The sequence below is a fragment of the Alosa pseudoharengus genome, unplaced genomic scaffold (genome assembly GCF_046254945.1).
Source record: "Alosa pseudoharengus isolate Yale_2024_CS ecotype anadromous, Long Island Sound unplaced genomic scaffold, YU_APseudo_1.1 YU_APseudo_1.1_scf_22, whole genome shotgun sequence".
Lineage (NCBI taxonomy): Eukaryota > Metazoa > Chordata > Actinopteri > Clupeiformes > Clupeidae > Alosa > Alosa pseudoharengus.
This window is the reverse complement of record NW_027468680.1, coordinates 9,074,704-9,093,710: the sequence shown is the minus strand read 5'-3', so window position 1 is coordinate 9,093,710 and position 19,007 is coordinate 9,074,704. Positions and strand designations below refer to the sequence as shown.

Sequence of the window (19,007 nt, the reverse complement as noted above, 5' to 3'; positions counted from 1 at the left end):
GCCACCACCTGGCCAAGCAGGAAATGTGCCAGAAATGGACAATGCCTCAAGTGATTGATCTGAAAGTTTACAAACATTTTGGATATCATTATTGTGATGATATTCACATGTGTAATTTTCATGCCTAACATAGCGCCACCATCTGGCCAACCAAAAAGTGTATCAGAAATGTTCTTTGCTTAAAATGAATGGTCTGAAATTTCTCAGGTTAATATATATTATGATTATGATGACACCCAATGGGCCTGCCTTGCATTGCGCCCCCACCTTGCCAAGCGAGTAAATGTGGCAGAAAATAAAATACAAAAACAAATAGCACACGCATCAAATATGTACATTTCACAAACGCACCACGTCGGTGCTTTGTTGGATTCCGACATGTCACGGGTTGCGGCCCGCAGGTGCTCGGGCCCGCCATTGCCGCTTGCGGCTATATTTAGGGCCCGAGCACCGAAGGGCGCAAGGCCCTATTGTTTTTGTAAGGATTATTATTATTATTATTATTATTATTATTATTATTATTTATTATTGTTATTCTACTTTTTTGCTTTCCTGTTTTTGAGGGAGTTAACATGGTCGAAAATTCTTGAAATTTGGCACACACGTCAGGTGTCACGCAACGCAGTTAGGTACAAGAGCTTGACCCCGGGCGTGGCCCAGGGACTCGCTAGCGCCCCCTTAGGTGACTGATCCCGTGGTTGGCAAATATTTTGAGGTGGTTAATGTAATCGAAAAGTCTTGAAATTTGGCACACACATCAGGTGTCACACAAAGCAACTAGGTAAAAAAGCTTGGCCCCGCGCATGGCCCAGAGACTCGCTAGCGCCCCCTTATGCCCCCTTAGATGACTGATCCCGTGGTGGGCATATACTTTCAGCTACACACACCAAATTTGGTAGGTGTTTGTATCTCCCCAAGATGAACAACTTTCGAATGTACAATGCATTAGCCACGCCCAACAGGAAGTGAGGTATTTGGGATTTTGTGCAGACTAATATGTGATGAAATATGTGATGAATCATGATGCCAAAGGAGGTGCTTCCCATGGGTGAAAACGCATGAAATTTGGCACACACATCAAGTGATACAGTGAATAGACAGGGATAAAAGCTTGGCACCGGGCGTTGCCCAGGAACTCCATAGCGCCCCCTTATGTCACTGTGACTTGTGGTTGGCATATAGTTTTAGATACACATACCAAATTTGGTGGGTATATGTAACTCCCAAAAACAAACAACTTTTGTATTAACATGCCATTAGCCACGCCCACAGGAAGTGAGGTAATTGAGATTTTGTGCATTGTGGACATGATCAATTTTAACGTACTCCTCCTAGACGGTTGATCCGATTCATGTCAAAGTTGGTATACATGACGCCGAGATGTTCCTGATTATAAATTGTGAAGCCTTTTTTTGATATGTTGTAATTTGACAAAATGGCGAAATTGTTAATTTTAATACCGTTCCACACAAACAATAAATGTGTCATAATTCACCATGCATGGCTTGAAATGTTTTAAATTTCACAGGTCATTAAAGACCATGTTAATGATAATATTCACATGCCCATAATGCATGTTTGGCATAGCGCCACCAACTGGCAACAGAAAGAATGGCAATTATGCTGATTTCACATGATCAATTTGAACATACTCCTCCTAGACGGTTTGTCAGATTCATTTGAAATTTGGCAAACATTATGCCAAGATGTTGCTGATGTTAAATTGTGAATGGATTTTTGAATGTTGTAATATATTTGATATGATTTTAATATCTCACCACATAAACAGGAAATGTGTCATAAATCACAGTGCATTGAATGAATGGTCTGAAACTTCTCAGGTTAATAGATATCATGATTATGATGATATCCAGACACCCAATGGGCCTGCCTGGCATAGCGCCACCACCTGGCCAAGCAGGAAATGTGCCAGAAATGGAAAATGCCTTAAGTGATTGATCTGAAACTTTATTAAATATTGGATATCATTACTGTGAGAATATTCACATGCGTAATTCACAGGCCTAGCATAGCGCCACCATCTGGCCAAGCAGGAAATGTGCCAGAAATGCTCTATGCTTTGAATAAATGGTCTGAAACTTCTCAGGTTAATAGATATTATGATTATGATGATATCCAGACACCCAATGGGCCTGCCTGGCATAGCGCCACCACCTGGTCAAGCAGGAAATGTGCCAGAAATGGACAATACCTTAAGTGATTGATCTGAAAGTTTACAAACATTTTGGATATCATTATTGTGATGATATTCACATGTGTAATTTTCATGACTAACATAGCGCCACCATCTGGCCAACCAAAAAGTGTATCAGAAATGTTCTTTGCTTAAAATGAATGGTCTAAAATTTCTCAGGTTAATATATATTATGAATATGATGACACCCAATGGGCCTGCCTTGCATTAAGCCCCCACCTGGCCAAGCGAGTAAATGTGGCAGAAAATAAAATGCAAAAATAAATAGCACACGCATCAAATATGTACATTTCAGAAACTCACCACGTCGGTGCTTTGTTGGATTCCGACATGTCACGGGTTGTGGCCCGCAGGTGCTCGGGCCCGCCATTGCCGCTTGCGGCTATATTTATTATTATTATTGTTATTCCACTTTTTTGCTTTCCTGTTTTTGAGGTGGTTAACATGGTCGAAATCTCTTGAAATTTGGCACACACGTCAGGTGTCACGCATCGCAGTTAGGTACAAGAGCTTGACCCAGGGCGTGGCCCAGGGACTCGCTAGCGCCCCCTTAGGTGACTGATTCCGTGGTTGGCATATATTTTGAGGTGGTTAACATGGTCGAAAACACATGAAATTTAGCACACACATCAAGTGGTACAGTGAATAGACAGGGATAAAAGCTTGGCACCGGGCGTTGCCCAGGAACTCCATAGCGCCCCCTTACATCACAGTGACTTGTGGTTGGCATATAGTTTTAGATACACACACCAAATTTGGTGGGTGTATGTAACTCCCAAAAACAAACAACTTTTGTATTAACATGCCATTAGCCACGCCCACAGGAAGTGAGGTAATTGAGATTTTGTGCGTTGTGGACATGATTCATTTTAACGTACTCCTCCTAGACGGTTGATCCGATTCATGTCAAAGTTGGTACACATGACGCCGAGATGTTCCTGATTCTAAATTGTGAAGCCTTTTTTTGATATGTTGTAATTTGACAAAATGGCGAAATTATTAATTTTAATACTCTTCCACATAAACAATAAATGTGTCATAATTCACCATGCATGGCTTGAAATGTTTTAAATTTCACAGGTCATTAAAGACCATGTTAATGACAATATTCACATGCCCATAATGCATGTTTGGCATAGCGCCACCAACTGGCAACAGAAAGAATGGCAATTATGCTGATTTCACATGATCAATTTGAACATACTCCTCCTAGACGGTTTGTCAGATTCATTTGAAATTTGGCAAACATTATGCCAAGATGTCGCTGATGTTAAATTGTGAATGGATTTTTGAATGTTGTAATATATTTGATATGATTTTAATATCTTACCACATAAACAGGAAATGTGTCATAAATCACAGTGCATTGAATGAATGGTCTGAAACTTCTCAGGTTAATAGATATCATGATTATGATGATATCCAGACACCCAATGGGCCTGCCTGGCATAGCGCCACCACCTGGCCAAGCAGGAAATGTGCCAGAAATGGAAAATGCCTTAAGTGATTGATCTGAAACTTTATAAAATATTGGATATCATTATTGTGAGAATATTCACATGCGTAATTCACAGGCCTAGCATAGCGCCACCATCTGGCCAAGCAGGAAATGTGCCAGAAATGCTCTATGCTTTGAATAAATGGTCTGAAACGTCTCAGGTTAATAGATATTATGATTATGATGATATCCAGACACCCAATGGGCCTGCCTGGCATAGCGCCACCACCTGGTCAAGCAGGAAATGTGCCAGAAATGGACAATGCCGTAAGTGATTGGTCTGAAAGTTTACAAACATTTTTGATATCATTATTGTGATGATATTCACATGGGTAATTTCAATGCCTAACATAGCGCCACCATCTGGCCAACCAACAAGTGTATCAGAAATGTTCTTTGCTTAAAATGAATGGTCTGAAATTTCTCAGGTTAATATATATTATGATGATGACACCCAATGGGCCTGCCTGTCATAGCGCCACCACCTGGCCCAGCAAGTACTTGTGGCAGAAAATAAAATACAAAAACAAGTAGCACACGCATCAAATATGTACATTTCACAAATGCACCATGTCGGTGCTTTGTTGGATTCCGACATGTCACGGGTTGCGGCCCGCAGGTGCTCGGGCCCGCCATTGCCGCTTGCGGCTATATTTATTATTATTATTTGTTGCAATGGGGTAGCAGCCCAGAAGTCCTCCCTGGACGCTACACTCCTGTGAACGGGGACACTCTCCTTTACTGCAGCTGACAGAGGGAGGATTGCACCTGCACTTCAGCTCACAGTTGGAGGTGTACCACTCCTCTCCAGGCTGAAAATGAAAAGAAAAAATAATCATTTAACATAGATGACATTGTACTGCATTATATCAGCTGAACTAGGAAGAGGAGAATTATATATTTTTGGGGAAATACAGAATAACCACTAATACAAATAATCACTAATAAGAAAATAAACCAGTCATTGCATTGGTGTATTCACCTGGTAGTACTGGCCATTGGTGTGTTGGCATCCACAGCTGTTTTTCCTGACACACTTGCCAGCGCTGAGAAAGTATCCTGGGTCACACACACACCCCTCTGCACACGGTCCACTACATCGGCCTGGGGAAGGTGTGACACAGCTAGGCTGGCAGGGTGAAGCACAGGACTCAAAGTGGCTGTTGGGAGGGCAGGTCAGGGCTGTTGATAGAAAAAAAGAAGAAAATAATTATTATTTGCTCTCAATAAATGTACTGAACCACCAACAATTTGAGGGTGATGGAGACTAACTGCAGAAGGTGCTGTTTCTCCATGATCCGATGGTGACTCCACGATCCTGACACTCATTCACATAGGCCTCTATGGCCTCACACAGGGCAGAGTGCAGTCCATCCAGCTCACACACGTCAAACATGCAGTCCTTGAAGAAGCTCTGAGGCAAATCAGAACACACACCAATATCAAACATATTGTTAGCTAAATTCAAGCACCTAAAGTGTTTTTAAGTTCTACAACAACATTGACACTTTAAAATAAGCAATTTCTCATAATGGACGTGCTTTTACTCACGTTGGGATTAACCTTGGGGTGGCACATAGTGAATGGTCCATTGCTTTCCAGTATGAATCCACAGAGGGCAGGTTTCTCATATTTATCCTGTTTGTCTGGTGTACAACCAGGTACAGGCACCTCAGGAGATTTGATGCATCTGTGGGTACAAAATAGAATCATTGGTAGATTTGTATGGTAAATATATTAACAAGTGGCCAATGTGAATGGCTTTCTTCATATATTACTGTGGGTCTAACTACCATGTATCTGCATAAGTTAAAGTACTTCTGTATGCATAATTACATGTATATGTCATGTGTTAAAAGTTTGGGAAGTTGCTATGGTGCTCTCTGTAAACTCTTACTCTGGGTCAGAGTTCCAGCTATTTCCAAAGTCATTCGGTTTTGTCACAAGTTTGCCCGTGGGCGTACGGAAGTCATCCTTGGGGTTGCCGTCATAATCTCCACAAAGGCCGCAAAGCTTCTCTTTGTACCTATGGAATAAAACCATTTTTTGTTTCAGTTTATATATCAGAGCAAGATAAAACAGCTGATTTTTCCAGTAAAACCAGCTTTATGGTATTGGCATCCACCTGAAAAATACCAAATCAATGTACGAGCATCAACTATTACTTAGATTTTTACTCACGCTGCAATCACTTTGATGTCCATGAAGTGGTTGCCATCGTAGCGAACAGTCACTCCAAAACTCATGGCCACGGTGTAATGTTTTCCAGACTTGTAGACAGAAACGTCTGCAGCTGGGTTCACAGGCAGGTTCACATTGGTCCCATTGATCTGGGGGATACACAGAGAGAAGACAGTGAAAAGACAACCACACACTTCATACAAATATGGACCACTATTACTTTATGTACAATGTTGAACCACTGCAAATGAGACATTTGAGTAGAACTTCATCAAAAAATCCTGAAGGAAGAGTTAAGAGTGAAAACATTCTGCATGGATATTGGCACTTCTACTTTCAATAGCTGTGTACTACTTGCTCCCAATATCTTACCCGCACGGTTCCTCCTTTAAGGACGTATATGGTCATTCCATGGACGTATACATGCACCGCTGATGCGTAGCTGACTCTCTGGTTCTTGTTGCGGTTCTCATTGGACACGTGGACCTCATAGTGTGGCAGACCAGTCGTGTTGCATGGTTTGGACATCAGATAGGTGCAGTTGCCCATGAAGTCGTATTTCTGCTTATCAAAGGTGGTGTAGTGAGGATCACCAGTGGCAACACAGGTGGAGGTGCCTGTGGGTGAAAACAGCTTGTTACTAGATACCAAAAATTAAAGGACGTCGCACAAAATCTCAGAAACTTAATAACGTTCAGAACCAGATTTTCTTAAAAAAAAATACCTTTAGGATAACATCCAGGGACTCCATTGACCTGTCGGCACTCATCAGTGGGAGCACAGGTGTTGCCCACGCAGGAGAGAGTGTAGTTTCCAGCACAGCGACACAGCTTGGAGCAGCCATCCCCAAACACAACCTCTCCGGGCTGATGGACAAACAAGTTTGTTTGGATTTAATATCAGAAAAATAAGAAAAAGCCTAAGATAGCTTAAAGACAACAAAGGTAATATTTCTGTCTTGATTATACCTCATAGTAGTTGTTGTTTTCATCCAGACAGCCACACTTATCAACGGCAACACACCGGTTTCCTGACAGCACGAAGCCTGGTCTACAGAAACAGCCGCTGACACAGTTCAAAGTGCAGATACTGGAGCTAATCTTGGGCTTCTGGCAGGTGGGAACGCATGACGGACCACACTCCAAAAAGTCTGAATTAGGGGGGCAAGTCACTGTATAACAAGAGAGAATGGAGAAGTTGAGAGAGAAAAAAATGCAAGAAGAAATAAATGCAGAAATGATGAGGTACGTTTAGTATTAAGCTACTTGTTTAAGAAAACATGTTTTTAAGTCTGCAAATACACCGACCACTAAGACAATCTAGGCAATGAATTAAAACAGTTTACAATTGTTTAGCTTTGAGGGTAAACACCAGAGACTAACAGAAAGATCTTCACTTATCAAATAAAAACAACTTACACTCAGCAATGGGGTAGCAGCCCAGAAGTCCTCCCTGGACGCTACACTCCTGTGAACGGGGACACTCTCCTTTACTGCAGCTGACAGAGGGAGGATTGCACCTGCACTTCAGCTCACAGTTGGAGGTGTACCACTCCTCTCCAGGCTGAAAATGAAAAGAAAAAATAATCATTTAACATAGATGACAATGTACTGCATTATATCAGCTGAACTAGGAAGAGGATAATTATATATTTTTGGGGAAATACAGAATAACCACTAATACAAATAATCACAAATAATCACTAATAAGAAAATAAACCAGTCATTGCATTGGTGTATTCACCTGGTAGTACTGGCCATTGGTGTGTTGGCATCCACAGCTGTTTTTCCTGACACACTTGCCAGCGCTGAGAAAGTATCCTGGGTCACACACACACCCCTCTGCACACGGTCCACTACATCGGCCTGGGGAAGGTGTGACACAGCTAGGCTGGCAGGGTGAAGCACAGGACTCAAAGTGGCTGTTGGGAGGGCAGGTCAGGGCTGTTGATAGGAAAAAAGAAGAAAATAATTATTATTTGCTCTCAATAAATGTACTGAACCACCAACAATATGAGGGTGATGGAGACTAACTGCAGAAGGTGCTGTTTCTCCATGATCCGATGGTGACTCCACGATCCTGACACTCATTCACATAGGCCTCTATGGCCTCACACAGGGCAGAGTGCAGTCCATCCAGCTCACACACGTCAAACATGCAGTCCTTGAAGTAGCTCTGAGGCAAATCAGAACACACACCAATATCAAACATATTGTTAGCTAAATTCAAGCACCTAAAGTGTTTTTAAGTTCTACAACAACATTGACACTTTAAAATAAGCAATTTCTCATAATGGACGTGCTTTTACTCACGTTGGGATTAACCTTGGGGTGGCACATAGTGAATGGTCCATTGCTTTCCAGTATGAATCCACAGAGGGCAGGTTTCTCATATTTATCCTGTTTGTCTGGTGTACAACCAGGTACAGGCACCTCAGGAGATTTGATGCATCTGTGGGTACAAAATAGAATCATTGGTAGATTTGTATGGTAAATATATTAACAAGTGGCCAATGTGAATGGCTTTCTTCATATATTACTGTGGGTCTAACTACCATGTATCTGCATAAGTTAAAGTACTTCTGTATGCATAATTACATGTATATGTCATGTGTTAAAAGTTTGGGAAGTTGCTATGGTGCTCTCTGTAAACTCTTACTCTGGGTCAGAGTTCCAGCTATTTCCAAAGTCATTCGGTTTTGTCACAAGTTTGCCCGTGGGCGTACGGAAGTCATCCTTGGGGTTGCCGTCATAATCTCCACAAAGGCCGCAAAGCTTCTCTTTGTACCTATGGAATAAAACCATTTTTTGTTTCAGTTTATATATCAGAGCAAGATAAAACAGCTGATTTTTCCAGTAAAACCAGCTTTATGGTATTGGCATCCACCTGAAAAATACCAAATCAATGTACGAGCATCAACTATTACTTAGATTTTTACTCACGCTGCAATCACTTTGATGTCCATGAAGTGGTTGCCATCGTAGCGAACAGTCACTCCAAAACTCATGGCCACGGTGTAATGTTTTCCAGACTTGTAGACAGAAACGTCTGCAGCTGGGTTCACAGGCAGGTTCACATTGGTCCCATTGATCTGGGGGATACACAGAGAGAAGACAGTGAAAAGACAACCACACACTTCATACAAATATGGACCACTATTACTTTATGTACAATGTTGAACCACTGCAAATGACACATTTGAGTAGAACTTCATCAAAAAATCCTGAAGGAAGAGTTAAGAGTGAAAACATTCTGCATGGATATTGGCACTTCTACTTTCAATAGCTGTGTACTACTTGCTCCCAATATCTTACCCGCACGGTTCCTCCTTTAAGGACGTATATGGTCATTCCATGGACGTATACATGCACCGCTGATGCGTAGCTGACTCTCTGGTTCTTGTTGCGGTTCTCATTGGACACGTGGACCTCATAGTGTGGCAGACCAGTCGTGTTGCATGGTTTGGACATCAGATAGGTGCAGTTGCCCATGAAGTCGTATTTCTGCTTATCAAAGGTGGTGTAGTGAGGATCACCAGTGGCAACACAGGTGGAGGTGCCTGTGGGTGAAAACAGCTTGTTACTAGATACCAAAAATTAAAGGACGTCGCACAAAATCTCAGAAACTTAATAACGTTCAGAACCAGATTTTCTTAAAAAAAAATACCTTTAGGATAACATCCAGGGACTCCATTGACCTGTCGGCACTCATCAGTGGGAGCACAGGTGTTGCCCACGCAGGAGAGAGTGTAGTTTCCAGCACAGCGACACAGCTTGGAGCAGCCATCCCCAAACACAACCTCTCCGGGCTGATGGACAAACAAGTTTGTTTGGATTTAATATCAGAAAAATAAGAAAAAGCCTAAGATAGCTTAAAGACAACAAAGGTAATATTTCTGTCTTGATTATACCTCATAGTAGTTGTTGTTTTCATCCAGACAGCCACACTTATCAACGGCAACACACCGGTTTCCTGACAGCACGAAGCCTGGTCTACAGAAACAGCCGCTGACACAGTTCAAAGTGCAGATACTGGAGCTAATCTTGGGCTTCTGGCAGGTGGGAACGCATGACGGACCACACTCCAAAAAGTCTGAATTAGGGGGGCAAGTCACTGTATAACAAGAGAGAATGGAGAAGTTGAGAGAGAAAAAAATGCAAGAAGAAATAAATGCAGAAATGATGAGGTACGTTTAGTATTAAGCTACTTGTTTAAGAAAACATGTTTTTAAGTCTGCAAATACACCGACCACTAAGACAATCTAGGCAATGAATTAAAACAGTTTACAATTGTTTAGCTTTGAGGGTAAACACCAGAGACTAACAGAAAGATCTTCACTTATCAAATAAAAACAACTTACACTCAGCAATGGGGTAGCAGCCCAGAAGTCCTCCCTGGACGCTACACTCCTGTGAACGGGGACACTCTCCTTTACTGCAGCTGACAGAGGGAGGATTGCACCTGCACTTCAGCTCACAGTTGGAGGTGTACCACTCCTCTCCAGGCTGAAAATGAAAAGAAAAAATAATCATTTAACATAGATGACAATGTACTGCATTATATCAGCTGAACTAGGAAGAGGATAATTATATATTTTTGGGGAAATACAGAATAACCACTAATACAAATAATCACAAATAATCACTAATAAGAAAATAAACCAGTCATTGCATTGGTGTATTCACCTGGTAGTACTGGCCATTGGTGTGTTGGCATCCACAGCTGTTTTTCCTGACACACTTGCCAGCGCTGAGAAAGTATCCTGGGTCACACACACACCCCTCTGCACACGGTCCACTACATCGGCCTGGGGAAGGTGTGACACAGCTAGGCTGGCAGGGTGAAGCACAGGACTCAAAGTGGCTGTTGGGAGGGCAGGTCAGGGCTGTTGATAGAAAAAAAGAAGAAAATAATTATTATTTGCTCTCAATAAATGTACTGAACCACCAACAATTTGAGGGTGATGGAGACTAACTGCAGAAGGTGCTGTTTCTCCATGATCCGATGGTGACTCCACGATCCTGACACTCATTCACATAGGCCTCTATGGCCTCACACAGGGCAGAGTGCAGTCCATCCAGCTCACACACGTCAAACATGCAGTCCTTGAAGAAGCTCTGAGGCAAATCAGAACACACACCAATATCAAACATATTGTTAGCTAAATTCAAGCACCTAAAGTGTTTTTAAGTTCTACAACAACATTGACACTTTAAAATAAGCAATTTCTCATAATGGACGTGCTTTTACTCACGTTGGGATTAACCTTGGGGTGGCACATAGTGAATGGTCCATTGCTTTCCAGTATGAATCCACAGAGGGCAGGTTTCTCATATTTATCCTGTTTGTCTGGTGTACAACCAGGTACAGGCACCTCAGGAGATTTGATGCATCTGTGGGTACAAAATAGAATCATTGGTAGATTTGTATGGTAAATATATTAACAAGTGGCCAATGTGAATGGCTTTCTTCATATATTACTGTGGGTCTAACTACCATGTATCTGCATAAGTTAAAGTACTTCTGTATGCATAATTACATGTATATGTCATGTGTTAAAAGTTTGGGAAGTTGCTATGGTGCTCTCTGTAAACTCTTACTCTGGGTCAGAGTTCCAGCTATTTCCAAAGTCATTCGGTTTTGTCACAAGTTTGCCCGTGGGCGTACGGAAGTCATCCTTGGGGTTGCCGTCATAATCTCCACAAAGGCCGCAAAGCTTCTCTTTGTACCTATGGAATAAAACCATTTTTTGTTTCAGTTTATATATCAGAGCAAGATAAAACAGCTGATTTTTCCAGTAAAACCAGCTTTATGGTATTGGCATCCACCTGAAAAATACCAAATCAATGTACGAGCATCAACTATTACTTAGATTTTTACTCACGCTGCAATCACTTTGATGTCCATGAAGTGGTTGCCATCGTAGCGAACAGTCACTCCAAAACTCATGGCCACGGTGTAATGTTTTCCAGACTTGTAGACAGAAACGTCTGCAGCTGGGTTCACAGGCAGGTTCACATTGGTCCCATTGATCTGGGGGATACACAGAGAGAAGACAGTGAAAAGACAACCACACACTTCATACAAATATGGACCACTATTACTTTATGTACAATGTTGAACCACTGCAAATGACACATTTGAGTAGAACTTCATCAAAAAATCCTGAAGGAAGAGTTAAGAGTGAAAACATTCTGCATGGATATTGGCACTTCTACTTTCAATAGCTGTGTACTACTTGCTCCCAATATCTTACCCGCACGGTTCCTCCTTTAAGGACGTATATGGTCATTCCATGGACGTATACATGCACCGCTGATGCGTAGCTGACTCTCTGGTTCTTGTTGCGGTTCTCATTGGACACGTGGACCTCATAGTGTGGCAGACCAGTCGTGTTGCATGGTTTGGACATCAGATAGGTGCAGTTGCCCATGAAGTCGTATTTCTGCTTATCAAAGGTGGTGTAGTGAGGATCACCAGTGGCAACACAGGTGGAGGTGCCTGTGGGTGAAAACAGCTTGTTACTAGATACCAAAAATTAAAGGACGTCGCACAAAATCTCAGAAACTTAATAACGTTCAGAACCAGATTTTCTTAAAAAAAAATACCTTTAGGATAACATCCAGGGACTCCATTGACCTGTCGGCACTCATCAGTGGGAGCACAGGTGTTGCCCACGCAGGAGAGAGTGTAGTTTCCAGCACAGCGACACAGCTTGGAGCAGCCATCCCCAAACACAACCTCTCCGGGCTGATGGACAAACAAGTTTGTTTGGATTTAATATCAGAAAAATAAGAAAAAGCCTAAGATAGCTTAAAGACAACAAAGGTAATATTTCTGTCTTGATTATACCTCATAGTAGTTGTTGTTTTCATCCAGACAGCCACACTTATCAACGGCAACACACCGGTTTCCTGACAGCACGAAGCCTGGTCTACAGAAACAGCCGCTGACACAGTTCAAAGTGCAGATACTGGAGCTAATCTTGGGCTTCTGGCAGGTGGGAACGCATGACGGACCACACTCCAAAAAGTCTGAATTAGGGGGGCAAGTCACTGTATAACAAGAGAGAATGGAGAAGTTGAGAGAGAAAAAAATGCAAGAAGAAATAAATGCAGAAATGATGAGGTACGTTTAGTATTAAGCTACTTGTTTAAGAAAACATGTTTTTAAGTCTGCAAATACACCGACCACTAAGACAATCTAGGCAATGAATTAAAACAGTTTACAATTGTTTAGCTTTGAGGGTAAACACCAGAGACTAACAGAAAGATCTTCACTTATCAAATAAAAACAACTTACACTCAGCAATGGGGTAGCAGCCCAGAAGTCCTCCCTGGACGCTACACTCCTGTGAACGGGGACACTCTCCTTTACTGCAGCTGACAGAGGGAGGATTGCACCTGCACTTCAGCTCACAGTTGGAGGTGTACCACTCCTCTCCAGGCTGAAAATGAAAAGAAAAAATAATCATTTAACATAGATGACAATGTACTGCATTATATCAGCTGAACTAGGAAGAGGATAATTATATATTTTTGGGGAAATACAGAATAACCACTAATACAAATAATCACAAATAATCACTAATAAGAAAATAAACCAGTCATTGCATTGGTGTATTCACCTGGTAGTACTGGCCATTGGTGTGTTGGCATCCACAGCTGTTTTTCCTGACACACTTGCCAGCGCTGAGAAAGTATCCTGGGTCACACACACACCCCTCTGCACACGGTCCACTACATCGGCCTGGGGAAGGTGTGACACAGCTAGGCTGGCAGGGTGAAGCACAGGACTCAAAGTGGCTGTTGGGAGGGCAGGTCAGGGCTGTTGATAGAAAAAAAGAAGAAAATAATTATTATTTGCTCTCAATAAATGTACTGAACCACCAACAATTTGAGGGTGATGGAGACTAACTGCAGAAGGTGCTGTTTCTCCATGATCCGATGGTGACTCCACGATCCTGACACTCATTCACATAGGCCTCTATGGCCTCACACAGGGCAGAGTGCAGTCCATCCAGCTCACACACGTCAAACATGCAGTCCTTGAAGAAGCTCTGAGGCAAATCAGAACACACACCAATATCAAACATATTGTTAGCTAAATTCAAGCACCTAAAGTGTTTTTAAGTTCTACAACAACATTGACACTTTAAAATAAGCAATTTCTCATAATGGACGTGCTTTTACTCACGTTGGGATTAACCTTGGGGTGGCACATAGTGAATGGTCCATTGCTTTCCAGTATGAATCCACAGAGGGCAGGTTTCTCATATTTATCCTGTTTGTCTGGTGTACAACCAGGTACAGGCACCTCAGGAGATTTGATGCATCTGTGGGTACAAAATAGAATCATTGGTAGATTTGTATGGTAAATATATTAACAAGTGGCCAATGTGAATGGCTTTCTTCATATATTACTGTGGGTCTAACTACCATGTATCTGCATAAGTTAAAGTACTTCTGTATGCATAATTACATGTATATGTCATGTGTTAAAAGTTTGGGAAGTTGCTATGGTGCTCTCTGTAAACTCTTACTCTGGGTCAGAGTTCCAGCTATTTCCAAAGTCATTCGGTTTTGTCACAAGTTTGCCCGTGGGCGTACGGAAGTCATCCTTGGGGTTGCCGTCATAATCTCCACAAAGGCCGCAAAGCTTCTCTTTGTACCTATGGAATAAAACCATTTTTTGTTTCAGTTTATATATCAGAGCAAGATAAAACAGCTGATTTTTCCAGTAAAACCAGCTTTATGGTATTGGCATCCACCTGAAAAATACCAAATCAATGTACGAGCATCAACTATTACTTAGATTTTTACTCACGCTGCAATCACTTTGATGTCCATGAAGTGGTTGCCATCGTAGCGAACAGTCACTCCAAAACTCATGGCCACGGTGTAATGTTTTCCAGACTTGTAGACAGAAACGTCTGCAGCTGGGTTCACAGGCAGGTTCACATTGGTCCCATTGATCTGGGGGATACACAGAGAGAAGACAGTGAAAAGACAACCACACACTTCATACAAATATGGACCACTATTACTTTATGTACAATGTTGAACCACTGCAAATGACACATTTGAGTAGAACTTCATCAAAAAATCCTGAAGGAAGAGTTAAGAGTGAAAACATTCTGCATGGATATTGGCACTTCTACTTTCAATAGCTGTGTACTACTTGCTCCCAATATCTTACCCGCACGGTTCCTCCTTTAAGGACGTATATGGTCATTCCATGGACGTATACATGCACCGCTGATGCGTAGCTGACTCTCTGGTTCTTGTTGCGGTTCTCATTGGACACGTGGACCTCATAGTGTGGCAGACCAGTCGTGTTGCATGGTTTGGACATCAGATAGGTGCAGTTGCCCATGAAGTCGTATTTCTGCTTATCAAAGGTGGTGTAGTGAGGATCACCAGTGGCAACACAGGTGGAGGTGCCTGTGGGTGAAAACAGCTTGTTACTAGATACCAAAAATTAAAGGACGTCGCACAAAATCTCAGAAACTTAATAACGTTCAGAACCAGATTTTCTTAAAAAAAAATACCTTTAGGATAACATCCAGGGACTCCATTGACCTGTCGGCACTCATCAGTGGGAGCACAGGTGTTGCCCACGCAGGAGAGAGTGTAGTTTCCAGCACAGCGACACAGCTTGGAGCAGCCATCCCCAAACACAACCTCTCCGGGCTGATGGACAAACAAGTTTGTTTGGATTTAATATCAGAAAAATAAGAAAAAGCCTAAGATAGCTTAAAGACAACAAAGGTAATATTTCTGTCTTGATTATACCTCATAGTAGTTGTTGTTTTCATCCAGACAGCCACACTTATCAACGGCAACACACCGGTTTCCTGACAGCACGAAGCCTGGTCTACAGAAACAGCCGCTGACACAGTTCAAAGTGCAGATACTGGAGCTAATCTTGGGCTTCTGGCAGGTGGGAACGCATGACGGACCACACTCCAAAAAGTCTGAATTAGGGGGGCAAGTCACTGTATAACAAGAGAGAATGGAGAAGTTGAGAGAGAAAAAAATGCAAGAAGAAATAAATGCAGAAATGATGAGGTACGTTTAGTATTAAGCTACTTGTTTAAGAAAACATGTTTTTAAGTCTGCAAATACACCGACCACTAAGACAATCTAGGCAATGAATTAAAACAGTTTACAATTGTTTAGCTTTGAGGGTAAACACCAGAGACTAACAGAAAGATCTTCACTTATCAAATAAAAACAACTTACACTCAGCAATGGGGTAGCAGCCCAGAAGTCCTCCCTGGACGCTACACTCCTGTGAACGGGGACACTCTCCTTTACTGCAGCTGACAGAGGGAGGATTGCACCTGCACTTCAGCTCACAGTTGGAGGTGTACCACTCCTCTCCAGGCTGAAAATGAAAAGAAAAAATAATCATTTAACATAGATGACAATGTACTGCATTATATCAGCTGAACTAGGAAGAGGATAATTATATATTTTTGGGGAAATACAGAATAACCACTAATACAAATAATCACAAATAATCACTAATAAGAAAATAAACCAGTCATTGCATTGGTGTATTCACCTGGTAGTACTGGCCATTGGTGTGTTGGCATCCACAGCTGTTTTTCCTGACACACTTGCCAGCGCTGAGAAAGTATCCTGGGTCACACACACACCCCTCTGCACACGGTCCACTACATCGGCCTGGGGAAGGTGTGACACAGCTAGGCTGGCAGGGTGAAGCACAGGACTCAAAGTGGCTGTTGGGAGGGCAGGTCAGGGCTGTTGATAGAAAAAAAGAAGAAAATAATTATTATTTGCTCTCAATAAATGTACTGAACCACCAACAATTTGAGGGTGATGGAGACTAACTGCAGAAGGTGCTGTTTCTCCATGATCCGATGGTGACTCCACGATCCTGACACTCATTCACATAGGCCTCTATGGCCTCACACAGGGCAGAGTGCAGTCCATCCAGCTCACACACGTCAAACATGCAGTCCTTGAAGAAGCTCTGAGGCAAATCAGAACACACACCAATATCAAACATATTGTTAGCTAAATTCAAGCACCTAAAGTGTTTTTAAGTTCTACAACAACATTGACACTTTAAAATAAGCAATTTCTCATAATGGACGTGCTTTTACTCACGTTGGGATTAACCTTGGGGTGGCACATAGTGAATGGTCCATTGCTTTCCAGTATGAATCCACAGAGGGCAGGTTTCTCATATTTATCCTGTTTGTCTGGTGTACAACCAGGTACAGGCACCTCAGGAGATTTGATGCATCTGTGGGTACAAAATAGAATCATTGGTAGATTTGTATGGTAAATATATTAACAAGTGGCCAATGTGAATGGCTTTCTTCATATATTACTGTGGGTCTAACTACCATGTATCTGCATAAGTTAAAGTACTTCTGTATGCATAATTACATGTATATGTCATGTGTTAAAAGTTTGGGAAGTTGCTATGGTGCTCTCTGTAAACTCTTACTCTGGGTCAGAGTTCCAGCTATTTCCAAAGTCATTCGGTTTTGTCACAAGTTTGCCCGTGGGCGTACGGAAGTCATCCTTGGGGTTGCCGTCATAATCTCCACAAAGGCCGCAAAGCTTCTCTTTGTACCTATGGAATAAAACCATTTTTTGTTTCAGTTTATATATCAGAGCAAGATAAAACAGCTGATTTTTCCAGTAAAACCAGCTTTATGGTATTGGCATCCACCTGAAAAATACCAAATCAATGTACGAGCATCAACTATTACTTAGATTTTTACTCACGCTGCAATCACTTTGATGTCCATGAAGTGGTTGCCATCGTAGCGAACAGTCACTCCAAAACTCATGGCCACGGTGTAATGTTTTCCAGACTTGTAGACAGAAACGTCTGCAGCTGGGTTCACAGGCAGGTTCACATTGGTCCCATTGATCTGGGGGATACACAGAGAGAAGACAGTGAAAAGACAACCACACACTTCATACAAATATGGACCACTATTACTTTATGTACAATGTTGAACCACTGCAAATGACACATTTGAGTAGAACTTCATCAAAAAATCCTGAAGGAAGAGTTAAGAGTGAAAACATTCTGCATGGATATTGGCACTTCTACTTTCAATAGCTGTGTACTACTTGCTCCCAATATCTTACCCGCACGGTTCCTCCTTTAAGGACGTATATGGTCATTCCATGGACGTATACATGCACCGCTGATGCGTAGCTGACTCTCTGGTTCTTGTTGCGGTTCTCATTGGACACGTGGACCTCATAGTGTGGCAGACCAGTCGTGTTGCATGGTTTGGACATCAGATAGGTGCAGTTGCCCATGAAGTCGTATTTCTGCTTATCAAAGGTGGTGTAGTGAGGATCACCAGTGGCAACACAGGTGGAGGTGCCTGTGGGTGAAAACAGCTTGTTACTAGATACCAAAAATTAAAGGACGTCGCACAAAATCTCAGAAACTTAATAACGTTCAGAACCAGATTTTCTTAAAAAAAAATACCTTTAGGATAACATCCAGGGACTCCATTGACCTGTCGGCACTCATCAGTGGGAGCACAGGTGTTGCCCACGCAGGAGAGAGTGTAGTTTCCAGCACAGCGACACAGCTTGGAGCAGCCATCCCCAAACACAACCTCTCCGGGCTGATGGACAAACAAGTTTGTTTGGATTTAATATCAGAAAAATAAGAAAAAGCCTAAGATAGCTTAAAGACAACAAAGGTAATATTTCTGTCTTGATTATACCTCATAGTAGTTGTTGTTTTCATCCAGACAGCCACACTTATCAACGGCAACACACCGGTTTCCTGACAGCACGAAGCCTGGTCTACAGAAACAGCCGCTGACACAGTTCAAAGTGCAGATACTGGAGCTAATCTTGGGCTTCTGGCAGGTGGGAACGCATGACGGACCACACTCCAAAAAGTCTGAATTAGGGGGGCAAGTCACTGTATAACAAGAGAGAATGGAGAAGTTGAGAGAGAAAAAAATGCAAGAAGAAATAAATGCAGAAATGATGAGGTACGTTTAGTATTAAGCTACTTGTTTAAGAAAACATGTTTTTAAGTCTGCAAATACACCGACCACTAAGACAATCTAGGCAATGAATTAAAACAGTTTAC

At 42.1% G+C, this 19,007-nt stretch overlaps 2 protein-coding genes across 2 annotated transcripts in view; both read right to left on the bottom strand.

The window, feature by feature from the left end:
- Positions 1-4,980: 4,980 nt before the first annotated feature.
- On the bottom strand, positions 4,981-10,610 carry LOC143139529 (zonadhesin-like). The gene is made up of 18 exons (XM_076300112.1): positions 10,590-10,610; positions 10,255-10,399; positions 9,805-10,007; positions 9,561-9,702; positions 9,209-9,453; positions 8,837-8,985; positions 8,553-8,681; positions 8,207-8,345; positions 7,928-8,069; positions 7,638-7,837; positions 7,313-7,457; positions 6,863-7,065; positions 6,619-6,760; positions 6,267-6,511; positions 5,895-6,043; positions 5,611-5,739; positions 5,265-5,403; positions 4,981-5,127 (listed from the first exon to the last, which is right to left on the bottom strand). Exons 1-18 carry the CDS (start codon positions 10,608-10,610, stop codon positions 4,981-4,983), a joined length of 2,814 nt encoding a protein of 937 aa, XP_076156227.1.
- Positions 10,611-10,864: 254 nt separating this feature from the next.
- The window catches only part of LOC143139528 (IgGFc-binding protein-like), a 252,923-nt gene continuing 244,780 nt past the window's right edge, over positions 10,865-19,007 (bottom strand). Inside the window, exons 90-110 of the mRNA XM_076300111.1 lie at positions 18,035-18,281; positions 17,663-17,811; positions 17,379-17,507; positions 17,033-17,171; positions 16,754-16,895; positions 16,464-16,540; positions 16,139-16,283; positions 15,689-15,891; positions 15,445-15,586; positions 15,093-15,337; positions 14,721-14,869; positions 14,437-14,565; positions 14,091-14,229; positions 13,812-13,953; positions 13,522-13,721; positions 13,197-13,341; positions 12,151-12,395; positions 11,779-11,927; positions 11,495-11,623; positions 11,149-11,287; positions 10,865-11,011 (exon numbers count right to left, since the gene is read on the bottom strand). Coding sequence (XP_076156226.1) covers positions 10,865-11,011; positions 11,149-11,287; positions 11,495-11,623; positions 11,779-11,927; positions 12,151-12,395; positions 13,197-13,341; positions 13,522-13,721; positions 13,812-13,953; positions 14,091-14,229; positions 14,437-14,565; positions 14,721-14,869; positions 15,093-15,337; positions 15,445-15,586; positions 15,689-15,891; positions 16,139-16,283; positions 16,464-16,540; positions 16,754-16,895; positions 17,033-17,171; positions 17,379-17,507; positions 17,663-17,811; positions 18,035-18,281 — 3,331 coding nt within the window. The remainder of the gene's footprint in view (positions 11,012-11,148; positions 11,288-11,494; positions 11,624-11,778; positions 11,928-12,150; positions 12,396-13,196; positions 13,342-13,521; positions 13,722-13,811; positions 13,954-14,090; positions 14,230-14,436; positions 14,566-14,720; positions 14,870-15,092; positions 15,338-15,444; positions 15,587-15,688; positions 15,892-16,138; positions 16,284-16,463; positions 16,541-16,753; positions 16,896-17,032; positions 17,172-17,378; positions 17,508-17,662; positions 17,812-18,034; positions 18,282-19,007) is intronic.

Excerpts from the sequence above, each read along its gene's own strand:
- LOC143139529 (XM_076300112.1), bottom strand. The coding sequence starts at position 10,610 with ATGCCAACACACCAATGGCCA. Across the intron at positions 7,458-7,637 it reads CCAATGGCCAGTACTACCAG|CCTGGAGAGGAGTGGTACAC; the intron begins GTGAATACACCA and ends TTTCATTTTCAG. Across the intron at positions 5,128-5,264 it reads ACCCCAAGGTTAATCCCAAC|AGCTTCTTCAAGGACTGCAT; the intron begins GTGAGTAAAAGC and ends GATTTGCCTCAG.